The 19,860-nt window shown below is 53.9% G+C and overlaps 1 protein-coding gene across 4 annotated transcripts in view; it reads right to left on the bottom strand.

The window, feature by feature from the left end:
- Positions 1–18,081, bottom strand: part of PGS1 (phosphatidylglycerophosphate synthase 1) — a 36,511-nt gene extending 18,430 nt beyond the window's left edge. For 3 of the 4 annotated variants that reach the window (XR_014078482.1, XR_014078481.1, XM_081575686.1), the window contains exons 1-7: positions 17,922–18,081; positions 8,967–9,156; positions 6,202–6,279; positions 4,581–4,680; positions 3,594–3,783; positions 2,784–2,962; positions 34–555 (exon numbers count right to left, since the gene is read on the bottom strand). Coding sequence is in view for 2 of the 4 variants with exons in the window: in XM_081575686.1 (XP_081431812.1) it covers positions 34–555; positions 2,784–2,962; positions 3,594–3,783; positions 4,581–4,680; positions 6,202–6,279; positions 8,967–9,156; positions 17,922–18,064 (1,402 nt within the window). In the remaining 2 variants the exon portion in view is untranslated. The remainder of the gene's footprint in view (positions 1–33; positions 556–2,783; positions 2,963–3,593; positions 3,784–4,580; positions 4,681–6,201; positions 6,280–8,966; positions 9,157–17,921) is intronic. The other variant, XM_081575687.1, reaches the window with a different exon arrangement.
- Positions 18,082–19,860: the final 1,779 nt, after the last annotated feature.

Raw genomic sequence — 19,860 nt, 5'->3', positions numbered from 1 at the left:
GGGCTGTCCACCAGCCAGCCGGCCGCTGCGTACCTTTGGCGTGGAACGTCCAGTCCCTGCGCCAGTATTCCTGCAGCTGCACCCGCTCCTCCTGCCCCAGGCTGCACACCTCGCTGTAGAACTGCCGCTCGATGTGCACGTAGGCGGCCGGGATGGCACCCGCCACCCCCTTGGCCCCGAAGAAGCCGTTCACCTCCGGCGAGGCCAGCAGGATCTGGTACTCGGCCCGCGTGCCCAAGACCAGGTCCATGTAGGCCTGGGTCAGGTTGAAGTAGCCAGTGGTGAGGTAGACCTTAGCACCTCGCTCGGCCTCTGTCAGCAGGGTCTCGGTGACAATCTCGTCGATCTGAATCTCAAAGGGCTTCATCTGGATCAGGGGGTAGATCCAGGTGTCGGGGGCCGGCCTCTGGTCTCCAGCGGCGGCAGCGTCCTCCTGGGTCAGGAGGGAGTCGCTGTGGAAGGTCTGGGCGTGCAGCATCTGCTGGCGCGTCCTGGCGGAGTTGATCACATCCATGACCCTCTTATTGGCCGCCTTGCAATATGCAGCCCGGTCACCTAGAAGGAGACACGGCAAAGGGGATCAGGGGCAGCGAACGGAGGCTCTGGACACCCATCCAGCACGTCTGACAGGCGCGAGCGGGCGCCACAGCTCGTCCTTCACCAAACACACAGGGCACTGCCCATGGGAGGCTCCTCCCAGGACAGAAAGGCTGAGAAAGCATCCTACCACAACAGGCCTGCACTCAGGGGGCCGTGAAAAGGCCTTTACCAATGCCACCTAACAGAAATTCAAAAACAGGCAAGACTAGCTGAGGGTGACAGTAGTCAGGACAGTGGGCACCTTGGGGAGGGGGTCAGGCCTGGCTGGGGGGCCCCAGGGGGCTTCTGGGCGCCAACCCACTAGGAACACATACATAAGCTGCACACCCATGTTTGGGCTGCGTGGTACATGTCAGAAAGAGCATGTGTCCGACAGAGACATGTGTAAGTATGATCAGACAGCAGGAGAGAGCCAGACAGGGTCAGAGGCGGACAGACGGGCTCAGGGCCTTGTTTGCACACGGCTACTAGTGACGAGTGGCTGCAGGGACACAATGAAAGGAAAAGAAGCGAGTCTCAATGCTATCTCTAGATGATAAGAGAGTTAATGAGCTAAGCATCCAACTCAAGAAGTTATGGAGGAAAAAACAACAGGAAAAGACAAAAAATGCAGTACAAGGAAGGAAATTATAAAAAGCAGAAATTAACAGAATGAAAACAACAACATAAAACATAAAAGTAGGGAACTTCAACACTGTCAGAAGTTAATTTTCTGAAGAGACACAATGGCAAGCCTTGGGCAGGGCTGATCAAGAACAACAGAGGTGGGCAGCACAGCCATGCTGGTAACCGCTCACGAGCTCCGAGCTGGGGACAGGCCCACAGGCCCGAGTGCCTTCAGGCCTGGGTGGCTGCACGGAAAAGAAAAGCTCCCTGCGGGGGTCCCTCCTCGCATCGTGGAGGGGGCCTCTCAGGCTGCCCTGGTTCCCTGCACGGCTGTGCCCAGCCCCCCGCGCCCCTGACTGTGCTCACTCTCACTCCTCTCTGAATGGGGGCCCTTTTCTCTGCCTATGCATGCCAGGCGTGTTAAGTGAGAACGGGGGTCAGCCAACATTTCCCGTATGGGCCAGACAGTAAATAACTCTAGGCTTTATGAGCCAAAGGGTAAAACTGAGAACAATACGTAGATACTCGAACAATCAGAGAGAAAACAGACTTCCATAAATTTTTACTGGTGAAATTTAAAACATACTAGTAACTATTATACTACCCTACATGGGCTTCCCAGGTGGCTCTGTAGTAAAGAACCTGCCTGCCAATGCAGGAGACACAAGAGAAGTGGGTTCGATCTCTGAGTCGGGAAAATCCCCTAGAGTAGGAAATGGCAAGCTGCTCTAGTATTCTTGCCTGGAGAATTCCACAGACAGAGGAGCCTGGTGGGCTACAGTCCATGGCGTCGCAAAGAGTCCAACATGACTGCGCATGCACATAAACACACACACACACTACTCTAAAACACTGCCATACACACACACACACACACGCACACAACTCTCAAACACTGCCACCCCCTCTCAGATGCTTCCTCTCTAACTCTTCCCCTCACAAGGGCTGGGTTTAACCCGTTCCCCACATTGCTGACAAGGCTGCAAATTCAGCAGCAGACCTCCTTAAAGGCCACCAGGAAGCCACAGCCACAGGAATCACAGGAATGCAAATACCCCGGGAACACCAGCTGCCAGGGTTTGCCTGTTTCCAGCGAGCAGAGCAGAGCCGAGGGCTCTCCCATTTCACGTTCCAGGCAGGAGGCCGCAGACCTCACTGGAGCCGAGAGCCACAGAGCCTCTGAGCTCTGGAGTTGGGAGCAGTGGCCCTGAGGGGGTGGCCCTTTAGCAGGCTGCTTCCTGTAAGTACAGGGCAGGTTCCTGGCTCATCCCATGGGTACCCAGACCCAATGCCCACAGTCCCACCTTCCCTGGCGACTCCCTCACCCGCAGAGCATGACGGATGGCCAGTGAGTCACGTCATCTGTCTGGCTCCAAAGACAGAAGCAAAACAAAGCTCCGCCACCCAAGTCTCTTAAACCCGTGGCAAGGCCACCAGAGGTGCGCCCTCACCACCTCTGGCCCAGGAGGCTGCAGAGCCCGGGCCCTACCTTTGCAAGGATGCACCATCCCCTCTAGAGGTGTGCCCTCCTTGCCCTCACTGCCCCCGGCTCGGAGGCTGCAGAGTCTGGGCCCTACCTTTGTAAGGATGCACCATCCCCTCGACCACCTGCACTGTGTCATCCCCCTGCAGCTGCAGGGACACGTCCCCTACCGCGTCCACCAGCTCCGTGAAGAAGTCAGCGATCTCGGGACAGTCCTGCAAGAACACGTAGCGGTCCTGCCGGTTGGTGAAGTAGGAGTCACTCAGGTTTGCACTACAGGGAGGAAAGCAGCAGGTGAGGACTCAGGCGAGAGGGCGTGACAGCAGGTCCTGGGGAGCCGGTCTCGGGGTCACCAGCAGGAGCAGGGGAGTGACCAACCCAGGTCAGGACAGAGCAGCAGCCAATCAACAAACAGCTCGTGAGTCCGGCCCCTCACGAGGCGGGCCAGAGTGACAGCAAGAGGACACCGTGGAGTGACCGCAAGGCCCGCCTCTCACTGAGCTGACCACTGAGAGGAGATGCAGACACCTACAGAGCCAAGGACCACTCAGGCTCATCTCCGGGGTCCTCTAAAGGGCATGGCTTCCCACCCGGCCCTGCCCAAGTTACCCGTCCTCTGGGGTGTCTTGTGTATCAATACAGAGTGAGGGAAAGACCTCGTGGGTGACAGTGAGCACTAGATGAGACAGCAGGCGAAGGGCTTGCACAGGAGCTAGCACGCAGTGAGGCCTCAGTGAACCACGGCCAGCGACAAGCCGCCCTTTGTGGCTTCCGTGGCAGTCGTGGCACCGGGAAAACGCCGAGAGCCAGGCAACCAGACTAAACACGAGCTGGCAGGGCCTCAGGGGACGGACTCTCCCTCTGCACTCCGCTGGCTCCTGCCCGGGGGAGGAAGCCGACTCACCCGCTGAGGATGACGTTGTTGTCGAAGAGGTACACCTTGATGTGCTGCAGGCCGATGGTCTCGTTGAAGCGCTCGGGGATGAGGAGCCGCAGGAGCCCACGGAGGTTCGGCGTGTGGAAGAGCGAGACGCGGACCTGTTCCGGAAACCTCTGCAGAAGCGGGAGCAGCATGGTGCGCGAGTTCTTCCTTCCTGAAGATGTAGGCAAGCAGGAGAGAAGGGACGGGAGAGTCACAGCAGGAGAAATACGCAGCCTGCCAGGGCAGGACCACCTCCCGAGGGCCCAAGGTCAGGCCGCCAGGGGTGGGGCGTTTCCAGCCAGAGGGGCCCCAGGACAGCTTCCACCTGGACATCCACTACCTCCCGGGGCAGGACCGAGCAGTCTGGGTAGCAGACATATGCTCTTCCAGCCACCCAGCACCCACCCGCCCACCCCCCACTCTGCCACTCTGCTCGGGGTGAAGATGGTTCTGTCCACTCTGGCCTCACCCCAGCTCTAAGGGGGAGGCACCCAGGACAGGCTGGGCCAGTCAGCAGGCTCGGAAGCCCTGATACAGAGCCCGATGCAGGAGCTTCAGTCTGACCCGGAGGGAAGCAGGTGCTCTTCCGATGGACAAGATGCAGATTTGCGAGCTGCCAGAAGGAGCCAGGGAAATGAAGCCAGCCCAAGGTCCAAGCCCCAAATCAAGACCTGCGCAAACCAGGTCAGATGTGTGGGAGTCAAGACAATTCTCTTTACATGTATTTTTTAAAATAAAAGTGTCAATACTTCTCAGGGAAAAAAAAATTCCCTTTTTCTCAAAGTCGTTTTCACTTGGCTTTAGGTCACCTAGCCACAAAAGGAATCCTGACAGACAGGCTGGCCTGGCCCATTCTAAACTGACTTCAAATAACCTTGCTCCTGGCTGAGCCTGGAGTGAAGGTTCACTCCTAAAACAGAGGCTCTGGACAAGGAAGAACCTGGGGGCTGGGGAGAGCGTCAGACCTACCTCTCGAGCCCCTCGTGAAGTCTAAGAGGATGGACACCCTGAGGTCGGAAGGAAGCTTCGCCTGGAGTGACTTTTCTAGAGTGCTTTCTAGGCAATCCACCTGCCAAGGAAAGAGCCGTGAGAAGAGAAGTGAAAGCTCTGAAAAAACGGGTACGTGTTAAAGAAACGAACCAACCTGTCAGCTAACGCCCCCACCGTCCTCTTTGAACACACACGCACACACCAGCCACACATGCCCAGAAGCCAACGCTGTGAAACCTCTTCCCAAGGCTGCCGCCCCGGGCACAGTACTTGGAAGACACGGTATCTACAGCCCGGGCCAGGCAAGAAGAGGGCTCTGTGGGTCAGGGGCACATTGCCCAAGGGTGTGGACCTCGCTGCTCTTGAGAACACTTGCTAAGACACGAGCTCCCACACACGTTCCAACAGATCATTCTCACAGGCGCTCAGCAAACAGCGCCCCACACACGGAGAACACTTGGTAAATATTTGCTGAACGAATGAATCCAAGACACAACCTGCCCACTGGCCACTCTCCATGGGCTGGACATGGCATTCTTCTCCCGGGAGGACAAACAGGCTTCTCAAGCTGGCAGCTAACAGTACGTCCTGAAAGTGGGGCGGCCCCTTCCTCAGACAAGAGGGAGGGGACAGGGCTCTCTTGCCCCCAACCCTTCTCCTCACCCTGTAACCACAACCCCGTCCTAGGGGTTTCTGAACTAGGATGAACCAAGAAACAACACTTGCTACGGGCAAGGGGCCCATCTTCTCCCTCAGAGTCGAAAACCACCCGAGGACTCAGACAACACAATGACCTCGTTCACACTCACTTTGGCTCAACCTGCAGACTCTGCGCTGGGCTCGTCCTGCAGGAGCACCCCTGCACAACAGGTGATGTGTGCCCCTTCCCAGCCCTGCCTGTCTCACTGGAGGGGACAAACGAGGCATGACAGCAAGTCTAGGTGGGGACCCGGCACCCACCGCCAGCCCTGGACGAAAGCAGCAGCCAGCCCGACCTGCATGCTGGCTCCCCCGTCTAACACAGGCTCAGAAAGCCTCTCTGTGAAGGACCAGATAGTAAATATTTGGAGCTTTGCAGGCCAGATGGTCTCTGTCACAGTTACTCAGTTCTGCCACCAGGCAAGAACGCAGCCACAGACAAAACAAAAACGAGTGGCGATGGAGAGCAGGGCGCGTGCGAGCTCGGTCATGTCTGACTCTGCGAGTGAGAGTGGCTCTGCTCCGATAAAGCTTTATGTATGGACACAGAAATTTCAATTTCACATGCTTTTCATGTGGCACAATTACTACTCCTCTTTTGACTTTTTGCCCTACACTGAAAATATGAAAACCAGCCTTAGCCCACAGGCCACAAACAGGGGGTGGCCAGGTCTGGCTAGCAGGTCGCAATTCTCGGAGCCCCGGCCTGGCAGAGCAACAGCCTGGGGCCCCCGTACAGGCCGAGGACGACACGGGCCAGCGAGGCCAGAAGGCCCAGGATCACATCTCCCCACAACCCCAGAATCTGGGGCAACAAGAAAACAGCTGGCCTGTAACAGTGCCACACAGCCCGAGGTTTCGGGGTGACCCACTGCTGCCTCTAGGACCCCCAAAACCTTACCAGTTCCTGTTCCAGAGGACCTATCCCCAGGTAGAGGGATGCCATCACGACTCGCCTCTTGGCTACTTTTATCTGCCCCTAAAGAGAAGAAACAATTCAAAATTCAGTCATATGTTATAATTTTTTTAAAAGAAACTTTTTTTTTATTTGGCTGCGCCAGGTCTTCAGCAGTGGCACGTGGGATCTTTTAATGGCTCCATGCAGGATCTAGTTCCTTGACCAGGGATTGAACCTGGGCCCCCTGCATAGGGTGTGCGGAGGTCTCGGGACCACTAGGGAAGTCCCTCACAGTCATCATTTTCATATTCACTACGAAAGATATAGTCCTTTGATGCTGGAAGGAAATAACGCTCCAAGCTGAACTACCCTGTATCTTCACCAGATAATATTTAAAGCAAGACCCAAATGTGTGTGGTAATCTCACACATAAGGACCCACAACTCTAATTTAAGATACGCAACCTGAAAGTAAGGCATGAGCTAGCCATGCTACAAGATACAGCGCAGCCTTGAGAAGGAAGGAGGCCCATGCACATGGCCTGAGGGAAGGTCCGCCATGCACTGCAGAGACAGAAGCACATCGCTGAACAGAACACAAATCGTGCTGCCCTGTCACCACCCCCATGCACACTATACGTGTGTGTGTGTGTGTACGAGTGTGTGTGTGTGTGTCTCCAAGAGGCAGAAGCAGAGAAGGGAGTACGGGTGCAAACTTGCACTCCACCCCCATCTGCCCTAAGATTTTATGATGAGCACGTAACATTTCTGAAATGCAGACAGACAGGTACCTAGCTAGACACACCAACAGAACACACAACACCCAAAGATGACGCCTCAGTTCAAACCGCCGTATCCTCTCCTGAGACCCGCTCCAGCCACAGGAGGACACCAGACCCCTCTCAGGAGCTGAGCAGCCAGGCCCTGGAGGAGGTCAAGGGCAGGAAGAAGGGCAAGCTGGCGAGGGCACCAGGAGAGGCAAGACGCACACTCCAGCTTGCTTTCCCACATGGCCCCCACGGCCTGCACTGTCAGCAGAGGAAGAGGGGTGTCTTGATGAGATAACACACCAGCACAACACTAGGAAAGGCTTATATGCAAGGAACAAACGAAGAACTTCCTATGTTTGCTGTTTCCTTCATTTTGTTATTTACTAGATGGTTGCTTGTGGGGAAAGTGAGTATGAAGACAGGAAAGAGGAAAACAACAAGTAAGGAGAAAGGTGATTTAGTTCCGGCAGCAAAACACAAAAGACAATGCAATCGTCTGCTGTGACGCTGGGTCCTCTGGTACAAGCTCGGCTGTAACAAAGGCCTGTGCCCAGGCAGGCACCACGTCGCAGTCTCTTCTCAGGGAATGTGGGCCACTCTGTCCCAGGAAGAAACACAACTGCTCCGCATGGAAAGTGCCAGGGAACCTGCCCATGACTCAGTGCAGGAGGCAGGAAACGGTGGCCTCAGCTTCCTCCTGGCCTGAGCTCCCCCACCCCGGGCAGATGAGAGCACGGCCCGTCTCCAGGCCAGGAGACCCCCATGGACAGTCTGTTGTTTCCCAGGAGTTGACTGGGACACCAAGACCAGCCTCCTTTGAAAAATCTGTTTCTTCAAGCCAAGCAGAGGACCAAGTAAGAGCAGAGAGTAAACAGTTTCAGCATCAGTTCTACACAAACAAGGACACACGAAGAGTCAAGCAGAGCAGAGAAGGGGGGGAGTGTGTGCATGCACGCACGCGCACACACACACCCATACACACACACACACCCACACACACACACACACACCCATAATGGAATAAGCTAGCAGGAAACTAAGTGGGGATCTACAAAATAACAGGGCACAGGAGAAAAAAATGTGCAAGCATTCAAATGAACTAGCGTTTGTTGTGCAGAAAAAGGAAAGTCTACCTGTATCTCTTGTTATCTCCCAGCACTCCTCCTGACCGCACCATACCTTAACTCTAACATCATTGTTCATACACTCAGAATTCACGTGAATAAAAGTTAATGAGCGCTGAATTACTTCATGCCAATTAGCAGCTTAACCACAAACAACTAGACGTGACATGAACGCCTGAGTAATGCACTAAAACCTGAACCCCCTAAATGCAAAGATTAGCATATTTACCAGGAGACAGAAGGTACAAACTTTAGGCAGAATTACCAGAAAGAACCAGAACCCTGAGACCTAAAACCAGACGCCTAGACTTCTCAGTTCTCTATAAATGCTCTCCGCTAAACGAGAGGCTTCCAGCCACTTCCTAAGTATCAGATCCCACCCCATAGGTCATTTGGGTCTCCATTTCTTGTCCACCATCGGATGGAGTGACTGGATTCTGGAGATGCTGCCAGGGACCCCTAGTGGTCTGCCCTGCCCTGACCAGAATGAGGTTCTTTCCCCACGCCCCTGGACATGCATAGCATGGACAGCCTCAGCAGGAATGTGCCCATGTGGTCCCCAAGCTCTCACTAGCCTCCCAGCTAGCCTCCATCGCCGACATGGAACAAAGGGAATCAACCTGTCCACGAGAACCAACATCTGGGACCTGACCCTCACGCTCTGAGCTGTTCCACCTGAGACCTCCGCCATGCAGGGAGCCTCTGGTCATGGCGTGGCTCAGCCAGGTGTGAGCCCGACACTTGACAGGCAGAGCTGAGCAGCCATCGAAAGTTTCTACAACAGGTGTTTCGGCTCAGGGCTCACCCAACCTTATGCCCCCCTCACCAAACCTCTAACCCCACACTTGAACCTCTCTCCCTTAGATACGACTTACCTTCATGAGCTCAAAGAACTCTGCTGGGGAAGAAAGCACCCTGACGTGAGAGCTGGAGACGCCAAACTCTGGAACCAGGTTTCTGATCCACTGGAAGCGATGCACGCCCTCTGCACACAGGCAGCACGGAGGCGAGGTGACCGCGGGGACCGCAGGGGACAGCAGAGGAGCCAACAGCAGCCATGGCGACCTGGAAGAGACACACACAGTCCGTCACATGTCTCAAAGACTTCCTCACAAGTCCCTCTCAGCTCCTGTGGGCAAATAAGGGGAAAAAAAAATTTTTTTTTTTTTGAGAACCTCAGATCTTCTAGACCATTTTAAACGAGCCCTAGTCAAACCCTGAAAGAGTTTTTCTTCAGCCCCTACGAGTCAAGCAACTTAAGAAGTGCCAAAGCCTACAGATAAACCCCAAACTTTACGCTGATTGAAAACTATTAAAAATGTAGAGCAGCCACAAGTAACCTCAGAAGGCCATCACCTGGTTAATACTCCCAGCAAACTCCCCTGCAGAAAGCTGCGCAGGCCATCCAGAGCAAGGGCAGGGCTGGTCTCAGTCTGGTGACTGCAACCCAGACCTCTGGTTCTCTGATGAGATAAACGGCCTTTTATTCAGGGAAGGAACCAGAAAGAAAAAAAAAATGAAGTTTTCTCTTTAATACTCGGCTTCCCGGGTGGCACTAGTGGTAAAGAACCTGCCTGCCAATGCAGGGAACGTTTAAGAGACGTAGGTTTGATCCCTGGGTCAGAAAGATCCCCTGGAGAAGGAACTGACAACCCACTCCAGTATTCTTGCCTGGGAAATCCCATGGACCAAGGAGCCTGGCGGGCTACAGTCCATGGGGTCACAAAGAGTCAGACATGACTGAAGCGACTGAGCACAGCACACACAGAAGAAAAGCTGGAAGAGGCTGGGGAAGTGAACATCTCAGGAGGGGCCGGTGGTGACAACAACTGCCCCTTCACCACTGGACACAGCCTCCTCGGGGTGTCACACCCCATCTCTGGCTGGCTCCCTGCCACTGAGGTCGAGCCCGCAGTGAATGGCCCCCTGTCCGCTGAGCCTCATCCCTGTCTGACTTCCAGCAAAGAGCAACGGGAAAATCCTCTTCAGACTGTGACCTTCGCCACGGCCTCATGAGGGACTCTAGGGAGAGGATGCTAAACACCCTGAGGCCTGCAGGGCCACAGATTCCAGGAAGATGATTTCATTCACTTGTCTCCTGATAAAACACTGAATCTTCCCAGGGTTCGTGAATGTCCTTCCACACAGGCCAGATGGCCGGCAGCTGGGCTTCCCAGAAAGCCCACCGGGCGGTCACGGCGACTCACTGCCAAGAAAACTTTAGTCAACGGGTTGAAGGCACCGGCTCTGGACCCTGGGAAGCCAGGGTTCGCCACAGGCCCCCGAGCAGAGGTCCCTTCCCGCTGCCTCTGAGGAGGTGGGGACCACACTCCCAGGCATTGCTTGCTACATTTCTCCTCCAGCTTCCCCGTAAAGAGCAGCAAATCAAAGGCCTGGATGTGCAAACGAGGGGCTACAGCCTCGATTTCCCAAAACTGCTCGACAATCAATGTGAGGCCCCAAAGGGGGCCTGAAGAATCTAATGTGTGCTAAGTCGCTTCAGTCGTGTCCGCCTCTTTGAGACCCTATGGACTGGAGCCCACCAGGCTCCTCTGTCCCTGGGATTCTCCAGCCAAGGATACTGGAGTGAGTTGCCATGCCTTCTTCCAGGGGACCTTCCCCACCCAGGGATCCAACCCATGTCTCTTATGTCTCCTGCATTGGCAGGTGAGTTCTTTACTACGAGCGCCACCTGGGAAGCCCCAAAAGTCTAATGCTCAGTAATTAAATAGTCTGCTTGAAGTGGAAAACCCCTCAGCACCATAAAATCAACTCATCTCCCAGCCTCAGAGCACTTATATCGCTCAGACCAGGTAAAACAGATCCAGGGCAATGCCTGTGCCCCAGGCCATGCAGTAGTCCCCGAAGCTCTTCAGATGAGCCAACAGACTCAGAGCCACTCCCAAAAAGCAAGATGAGGAAACACCTCTTTGCCACACAGCAACCCAGGAGAAGGCAAGTGCCAACTTGGGCCTCAATCCAAGCGGTCACGTGAGCACTGATGTTGTTCGGGGGAGGCAAGGCCGGCCCAGGGCCCTGCCGCCCACAAACCTGGTGGCCTCACCAGCTTACACACCTGAAATCGTCTAAGAACACAAAGGAAACCACTAAGACTGATTCAGGAAAAGTCAGAATACACAAACGGCGCATGTGCTTCAAGTGATCACACACAGGAGCTGCTGATGCCTGAACTGCTGGGGAAGCCTCACAACAACCCTCCCTCGAAATGGGCTTTGATCGCCTGGTGGGATTCAGACAGGAAGTGCGGCGGTGGGCGGGGGGTTCCCAAGCAAGGACAGGTGTGTGCAAGGGAAAGAGGCAGAACTGCCAAAACCCACGGTGCCAGAAAAACCCAGGAGGGGCTCAACAGGCAGTCCAGAGAAGATACACAGTGAGCGCAGGGGGGTTGGGGCCCTGGCCACCCACGAGAGGGGCTCAGCGGACTGGCTTGCCAGGGGCCACCATGGGCAGGTTTCTGGCCTGCCGGGCAGCTCTCCCGGGCAGCTTCCACCGGGGCCGGGTTCCAAGATCTGCTGAGGGCTTTTTTACCTTGTTTCCTGTTTAACCTGTGTACTGACAGGTTTATTTTTGTTAGAGAGAAGAAGGAATTGAAAGCTAATTAGGTTTCAGGGACTCATGGTGGAGGAGACCCAACCCTTGAGAGGTAGCTTTGCATTCCAAAGAGGAAGGTGCTTGGAAAAGGAGCACCGAGTTTAATAAAGGCCCCACAAGGTCAGCACAGGCAGGGGAACCACACCCAGGCCCCAGACCCTCAAAATTTAACTGCCGCCCCGCCAGGGCAGAAGCAGCCAGCCCTCAGGGCAGTGTGGGGTGGCGGGGGACTGCGCAGGGGCCCACGTTCCCCGATCATCTCAGCCAGATCCCCACGGGGGCGAGTTCTCGCTTTCCACAAGGGACTCCTGGGAATCTTCTCAGAAAAGGTCTCCCCCCGTGCCAGCCACAGCCCCTGCTGCATGGTAATCCCAGCCTCCAGGGGCCCACCACCTGCACAAGCAATTCCCCCCACCCCAGGCAGCTGTCCCAGGTCAAAACCCGAACCCCCGAGAGATGAGAGGAGGCAGAGAGCTGTGGTTACTCTACAAAGAAAGCAGAGCTGTCACACTCACCATTTAGAGAACTAGACCTTCACACACACAATTTCCACACCAAGCCCTGCACTCCCCTGAATCATCTTTCTAGATACCATCGAGCTCCCATTTCCAGTTACAGGGAGGAGGAAGTAACAGGGGCTGGGGGGCCAGATAAGGCTCTGCCTCCCTCTCCCGCCCTGACTCTAGGTTGCAGGGAGGTTCAGAGGACAGGGCTTGGGTCACAGCAAGAGCGCACCCTGGAACTCAAACTCAGGCAAGCTTAATGGCTTCGCTACAGCCCTCAGCTGCAAACAATGCAAAACAATCCTCAGCTCACAATTCTGAAGGTGAGATGGGAGAGCAACCTCTCCACAGGGCGGCTCCGGCCACCACCCACAGGACACCTGGCTCAGGGAAAGGGTTGGCCTCGTGACGGAGGACTTCCTGTGGAATCTGCAGACTAGTTCCCTGAGCTGGGGAGTGTGCTGGGCCTAAGCTGAGGACCCCTGACCTGGGGCCACTCCCTCCATTTGGAGAGAGGCCTGGGGGCATGGGGTGAGAGAATGGGGGGCGACTAGGCGGGCACGGTGAGTATGAAGGGGGGCAGTGGGGAAGAGAGGGCGGCGTCTTCCCTGCCTCTCCAAGAGGAATCCACACCTGACCCACCGTGACCAAGAACCGCGTGCTGTGACGCTCTTGTCCGTGGACGGGGCTGCCATTAGAGCAAGGACGGCAGGACCCTGCCAGACCGCCCTGGACGGGACGATGCTCCGCGCCGACTCATGAGAGGCACCGGACGGCAGCAGGACCCCGGGGCTCAGAGGAGCCAGCAGAACCAAGGTGGGGGAGGGGGCAGAAGACCTGCTGAGACGCCATCAACACCCCTTTGTGCAAAGGAAGCCCGGGGAAACAGGAGAAGGCATTTCTCCTTTGTGGGGGAGGACCGGAGTTTTCCATTCCACCAAACATTCTGAAACTGCACATGCTCCGGGGGGGGAGAAATGCCACACATACTGCCTTCCCCCTTCGCCAGGACGCAAGACAGCGCGCCTGGAGGTCCGACTGAGCCCTCACAAGTCCTCACGGGGACAGCAGAGGTGCCAAGGAAAGCTGACACCCAAGAATCCCGCCTGGGTCTGCACTTCACCTCCGCCAGGCAGCCCACGGCTCTCATGGCTTCAGAGGACACAAGGAGCTCCCCGGGGGCCCCAACGGTGCCACCTGCTACCTGTGGACACGAGGAAGCAGGCCAGCCTCCTAGAGTGTTTGCAAGACAGGGGCTGTGAGGCTCTGAAGGAAGAAAAGGGGGGTACCGGAGGACTGTCTCCTACACCAACCACAAATCCACCAGGGACAGCAGAGGAGCTCTGTCCCCTGCACCACGCAAGGGCATTACCTAAGCATCCCGCACTCAGGGTCGTGGTCTGAACGTCCACAAACTCTCCGGGAACTGTACAATAAGATTCACGGTACACATGCTGTGACTTGGGTCCCACCCAAATCGGTACAAAACGACAAGAAAAAGAAAGAAGCTTTTAAAAGAAACAGAACTCTGGATTGCCATTATTTTCAGAAACTGCTTTTTAAGAAACCCCCACCCCACCCCCGTCACACACACTTAAACGTAAAGAGGTGAAGTGATGAGAAAAGAGCAACAGTCATAACACTTCCTGAGAAAGGCTCGAGAAACTACTCAAACTACACGGAGGGACCAGACTTCCTGCAGCCCTGGCAGCAGGCGGCCCTTCCTGACTAACGCAAGCCCTAACCCCAAGTAAGGGAAATGAGTGTGAATTCCCGTAGGTCACTTCAGAAGACCAACGGCCGCTGCACTCCTACAAGAAGTCCGGCACCGGGCTGGGGCTGCCACTGTGAGGTTACACGCGGCCCCGGTGATCCTCTTCTTGGCTTTCCAGAAGAAAGTCGATTACATCGAGGGGCCAAAGACCTAAGGCAGACTTCTGACCCTGACACCCCCTGGGAGCCATGGGCTCCCGGCAGAGAAGAGAGCCTGCCGAGAACCACTCACTTGTGCTACTAATCCACACGGCTTTACCAGCCTGACTTCCCTCAATCAGCTTGACTTCCCGGCAGCCTTGAAAACAACTCGGCAGCTCTGAAAACAACTCGTTTACATTACTCAGATCACTTGTTTACCACGGGATTATCTATCAGAACGCTTTAGTCCCGGGCTAGTTTCTATCCATCCACAAGAACACAGCTGGCTGACCAGCCTAATTCGTCACCAGCTGCAATGTGCTCAGAGGGTACTCAGATTAATAGGATCTTAATAAAGCTACCATTTAAAGGTCTACTGCTGCTAATCTTAATTTAGTTCTCTACAAGATCTAATTTGAATTATTTGGGGAAATCATGCTTCGATTTTAAATGTCCTCCCCTCCTCCTCACCCATTCTGTTGTAATAAATAACCAAGAGATAGCTCTACTGAACTCTAATGAGTAAGGGGGAACTGGGAAAATTCAGAGAAAAAGTAATTTCTGGAAATCTGGTGGTCCCTCAGAGTGGAAACCACTAAGAAGTTGAACAAGAGTAGGTTGAGCTGGCATTACAAGGTAAAAAAAAAATAAAAAATGCAATAAAAAGAACAGTTCGCTGGTGACACTGCCCTTTGACAACTCAGGAAAGTCAGGACACCCCACCCCCACAACACCTCCACTCCCCCACACATGCAGGCATACACACACCTAGAATAAAGAAAATAGACCTCGGGTTTCAAAAATAAAGACTTTTCTGCACATAGCTCAAACTGAAAATAGCTTTTAAAAAAGAAAAAGGAGACCACAGAGAAAATATCTCCTTGTATGGCAGGCAAGCTTGGTTAGGAGCTAAGGCCCTCCTGACACAGCTCCCCCTAGGTCTCATCTGCTCCAAATAACAAGCCAGTTCTGCGTAGTCCGAGGGCTCCAAGAAACTCCCCGAAGTTTCCGTCACCTGAACAGGCGGTGCCTCCGCTTGGACCCACCTGGAGGCTAACTGACACGCCCTGAACTCACCTTATCATCATCCCCCCGACCTGGCCCTCTTTCCCACTCCCTGTTTTGGTGAAGCGTGCCACCGCCCCTGTGGCTGCCCCAGTCAGAAACATGACCTGCCTCCTCAGCAACCCCCCATGCAACACACGCCACAGCTGACTCCAATCCAATCCAACCCCCTCACCTCTTCCCGCAAGCAAGCCCCACCCCCGCAGGCCCAGACGAGTTAGCCAGCGAAACTGCACGGGGTCTCTCAGAGTAAGCATCCCCAGGGCTCGGCCCAGCTCCCCTCTCCCCTCTCCCCTCCTCAGTAGCCAGCTCGCTCCTGGAAACAAGACCTGTGGGACCTTGGAGCTGCCTTCCACTGCTGTCCCCATCGACCTACTAGCACATCACTCACTATCCTCCTGTGAACACTGGCTCCCCACTTCCCCACCTAGCCCACTACGACACGCCTCGAAGACACAGCTCCACGACCATCACCACCAGGAAGCCTCTGACTTCCAGGTGTGCTTCAGTGCTGCCATGACCTTTCCTACCTCACTTTACTATTATTATTGTCTGTTTATGGGTCTGAGCACTTTGAAGGCGGCACTATGTCTTTCTGTTTCCTGGGTACCTAACACAGGCACAGCAGTGCTCTATACACACAGGCTGAATAAGTGACTGAATCCAGCTGTCCATGATGAGTCAGATGCCTGCTCAAGAGAAAAACAACTATTTCCAGATCACTAATTACAAGTGATTTTAAGTAGTGTTCTCTGTCACTATGGCTGTCTCTAACTAAAAGGAAACAACTGCAGTAAAGAACTGTTTCCTCTTACCACTCCCCTTGCTAGCCACAAGGAATCACCAGGCACTCCAACAGTTGAGTCAGACTGGCAAGCTAAAATCTACAATAACGTTAAGTTCATGACTACACAGAATTATTATCAATGAATCAATGATCAGAGTTACAAGAAACCACATCATTCGGGGAATGAGGAATTGGGAGGTGCAACTGAACAATGGAGAAGAAACGAAAGTCACCAGCCACTAGAGGTGAGTGGCCATAGAGACATGAGTAACCCCAAACACCCAAGCCACAGAGCAGCAGAAAAAATCTGCAAACCGAGTAAGACAAAGAAAGGGTCAGAAATCCACAGTATTGTAGTAATACTGCTCAAAGTATGTATCCTCCACCCTAGCACAGGCATCATAAGATGAAAATTTCGGGCAATTGTGTTTCTGTGATTTAACTGGGTTCCTGGTTTAATTGCCAACCCACAGAAACAAGTCTCTCAACTTAATAAGAAATATGGAGCCACAACACCTGCATCCACTGATGCCATCTACAAGACTTTAAGAAGTCAATTTAGACTATCCCCACTGCCCCCTTCCCGCCCCCCACACACACACAAACCACTCAAGAGAAAGGTCTTAATTTGTGCCTATTACCTCAACATCTTTTAGTAATCAATTCCAGTGTTAAACAATGATTAATCATGAAATGTTTTCTTGTACAGTTTAAATATATACAAGGGAAATGACAAAATGGCCTAAACATCTCATCCTTCAGGGCCTTTTTTCAAACTTTAAACCAAATTTCTTAGTGGGTTGAGGTCAGGACATAGAAGTCATTTGACTTGATTATCCACTGGAGTGAACAGGTCTTTGTTAAGCACCAACTACAGAAAAGGGAGGCCACCTCCTCTATACACCACTCCCACTAGGTTCACTGATGTGAAGTTTAAAGCTGTTCTGATCAGTAAGCGTCCACGAGTTCCAACCTGCACTGATTCTACCACAAAAACCTCCCCTAAATCAAACTTTAATTTTTTGCTGAAAATCTTCCAACGTCACCCAATATGAAGCAAGTTCCTTTCCATACCTAGAATCAGCACTGGACTGGACCACAGATCTACCAAATGCCAGAAGGTCAAATTTCACCCAAGTAGCAGATAAAAATCTAAGGCGCAAACTCTAGGAAAGGATGCAGTTCTACGTTTGTTTGTTTTCTTAAAAAATAAGTGTAAAGCTCGAATCTCTTTAACAAAAAAAAAACTGTGCACAGATTCTTTTTTTTTTTTTTTTTTAATATTAGCAACAGCAGCAGGCCTCTTAGGTCAACAAGTTCTCGGTAAATGTTTACTTTTAAAAATCACTGCCTGGGAGAATTGCTTCAAAGCCTCCTTCACCACTTTCATAAGTCACTTCAGTACTTTTCCAGAACACAGGCCCTTTGCAAAGTGTAAAAGGGGTTTCGAGTGGTTCCTCTTCCCTTGCCGGAGTGTTCCTGACTCAGGATTGCTTCATAGCCCTCTGGCAGGATGTGAGAAACGCTGCATGCACAGAATCCCAGCAGGGCTGATTCACTCCCGCCAAGTCACCCCCGCAGCTAGGATTACTTAAGGAAAAGACCCCTCCGGACCCACGCAGTGTCTCTCGCGAACACTCTCCAACACTCACACTCTGGGGCCCAAAAAACGTACGAACTCGGCACCCCACCCCACCCCACGCCCAGAGTGCACACACAGGAGCCCCTTCGCTCCAGCGTACGCGGACCGGGGTCGGGCTCGCCTATCGCAGCCCCGGGCAGGCCCAGCCGACCTCACTCGCGGGGCCCTCGTTCCCCGGGAAGGCTGGCGGCAAAGTGGAGCCGGGCGGGCCCGCGCGGGGGACTCGGAGGTCTCGCCGCCCCGCCAGGGGGGTTGGGATCCGGGTAGCGGGGGAGCGGGCGCGCCTGCAGCCCCGCTGCCCTCTCACCTCCTGCGCCGGCGGTCCGGGTTCCTCCCGAGGCGGTCGGACAGGCGCCCCAGGAGCGCAGCCAGCCCGGGGCGGCCAGGCAGAAGGCCCAGCAGCCGCCTCCAGAACACCGGCCCCGCCGCCGCAGCCGCCGCCGCCGCCATGGAGACTCGCCGCTTCCGCTTCCGCTTCCGGCGCGCGAGAACTTTATTGACACCCTCGCGCGCGGACAACGGCCGCGCGCGCGAGCCGGGAGCGCCGGCGGCCCCGCCCCTCGGCTTCGGTTTCCTGCCAGGTGGGCACAGGTGTGCTGCGAGCTGGAGCCAGGCCGCGGCAGAGCAGAGGGCGGGCCTCAGCATCCCCTGACTCGGCGGACAGTGGGTGGAGAGTAGTGGGGGTGGGGGGCATCACCTGTCCAGGTCCCGTGACCGAGTTCAGGCTGGACTTGAGAGGCCGAGCCCCGCCTCCAAGCACTGGGTAAGATGTCCAGATGAGGGTGACCCATTGACTTACCCCAGCGCACTGAGAACGGAAAAGTCCCCACCAGACCCAGGCAGGACCATGTTTCACCTGGTCAGCTCCGGGCCTGCAGCTCGAGGACACAGAGCGGCTCACCCAGTCTAGGGGCAGTGAAGACATCTCCGTGAGCCCAAATGCATACATACGTTATAACCTCCGTCGGGGAACTACGGCCCATGGCCAAAGAGGCTGAAGGAGCTCATCCCTATAGCCAAGAACACTTCTTGCCAGTCAGTTCAGTCACTCAGTCGTGTCCGACTCTTTGCCACTCCATAGACTGCAGCACTCCAGTCCTCCCTGTCCATCACCAACAGCACTCCAGTCCTCCCTGTCCATCACCAACTCCTGGAGTTTACCCAAACCCATGTCCATTGAGTCGGTGATGCCATCCAGCCATCTCACCCCCTGTCATCCCCTTCTCCTCCTGCCCTCAATCTTTCCCAGCATCAGAGTCTTTTCAGATGAGTCAGCTCTTCACATCAGGTGGCCAAAGTATTGGAGTTTCAGCTTCAGCATCAGTCCTTCCAATGAACATTCAGGACTGTTTTCCTTTAGGATGGACTGGTTGGCTCTCCTTGCAGTCCAAAGGACTCTCAAGAGTCTTCTCCAGTACCACAGTTCAAAAGCATCAATTCTTCAGCTCTCAGCTTTCTTATAGTCCAACTCTCACATCCATACATGACTGCTGGAAAAACAATAGCCTTGACTAGATGGACCTTTGTTGGCAGAGTAATGTCTCTGCTTTTTGATATGCTGTCTAGGTTGGTCATAACTTCCCTTCCAAGGAGTAAGCATCTTTTAAGTTCATGGCTGCAGTCATCATCTGCAGTGATTTTGGAGCCCCAAAAAATAAAGTCTGCCACTGTTTCCACTGTTTCCCCATCTACTTCCCATGAAGTGATGGGACCAGATGCCATGATCTTAGTTTTCTGTATGTTGACTTTGAAGCCAACTTTTTCACTCTCCTCTTTCACTTTCATCAAGAGGCTCTTTAGTTCTTCTTCGCTTTCTACCATAAGGGTGGTGTCATCTGCATATCTGAGGTTATTGATATTTCTCCCGGCAATCTTGTGCTTCATCCAGCCCAGCGTTTCTCATGATGTACTCTGCATATAAGTTAAATAAGCAGGGTGACAAGATACAGCCTTGACGTATTCCTTTTCCTATGTGGAACCAGTCTATTGTTCCATGTCCAGTTCTATCTGTTGCTTCCTGACCTGCATACAGATTTCTCAAGAGGCAGGTTAGGTGGTCTGGTATTCCCATCTCTTTCAGAATTTTCCAGTTTGTTGTGATCCACACAGTCAAAGGCTTTGGCATAGTCAATAAAGCAAAAATAGATGTTTTTCTGGAACTCTCTTGCTTTTTCGATGATCCAATGGATGTTGGCAATTTGATCTCTGCTTCCTCTGCCTTTTCTAAACCCAACTTGAACATCTGG

Source organism: Giraffa tippelskirchi, chromosome 3, assembly GCF_054371585.1.
Source record: "Giraffa tippelskirchi isolate mGirTip1 chromosome 3, T2T-mGirTip1v1.2.pri, whole genome shotgun sequence".
Classification (NCBI taxonomy): Eukaryota; Metazoa; Chordata; class Mammalia; order Artiodactyla; family Giraffidae; genus Giraffa; species Giraffa tippelskirchi.
Note: the sequence above shows the minus strand (reverse complement) of the source record. Positions and strands in the feature narration are given on the sequence as shown.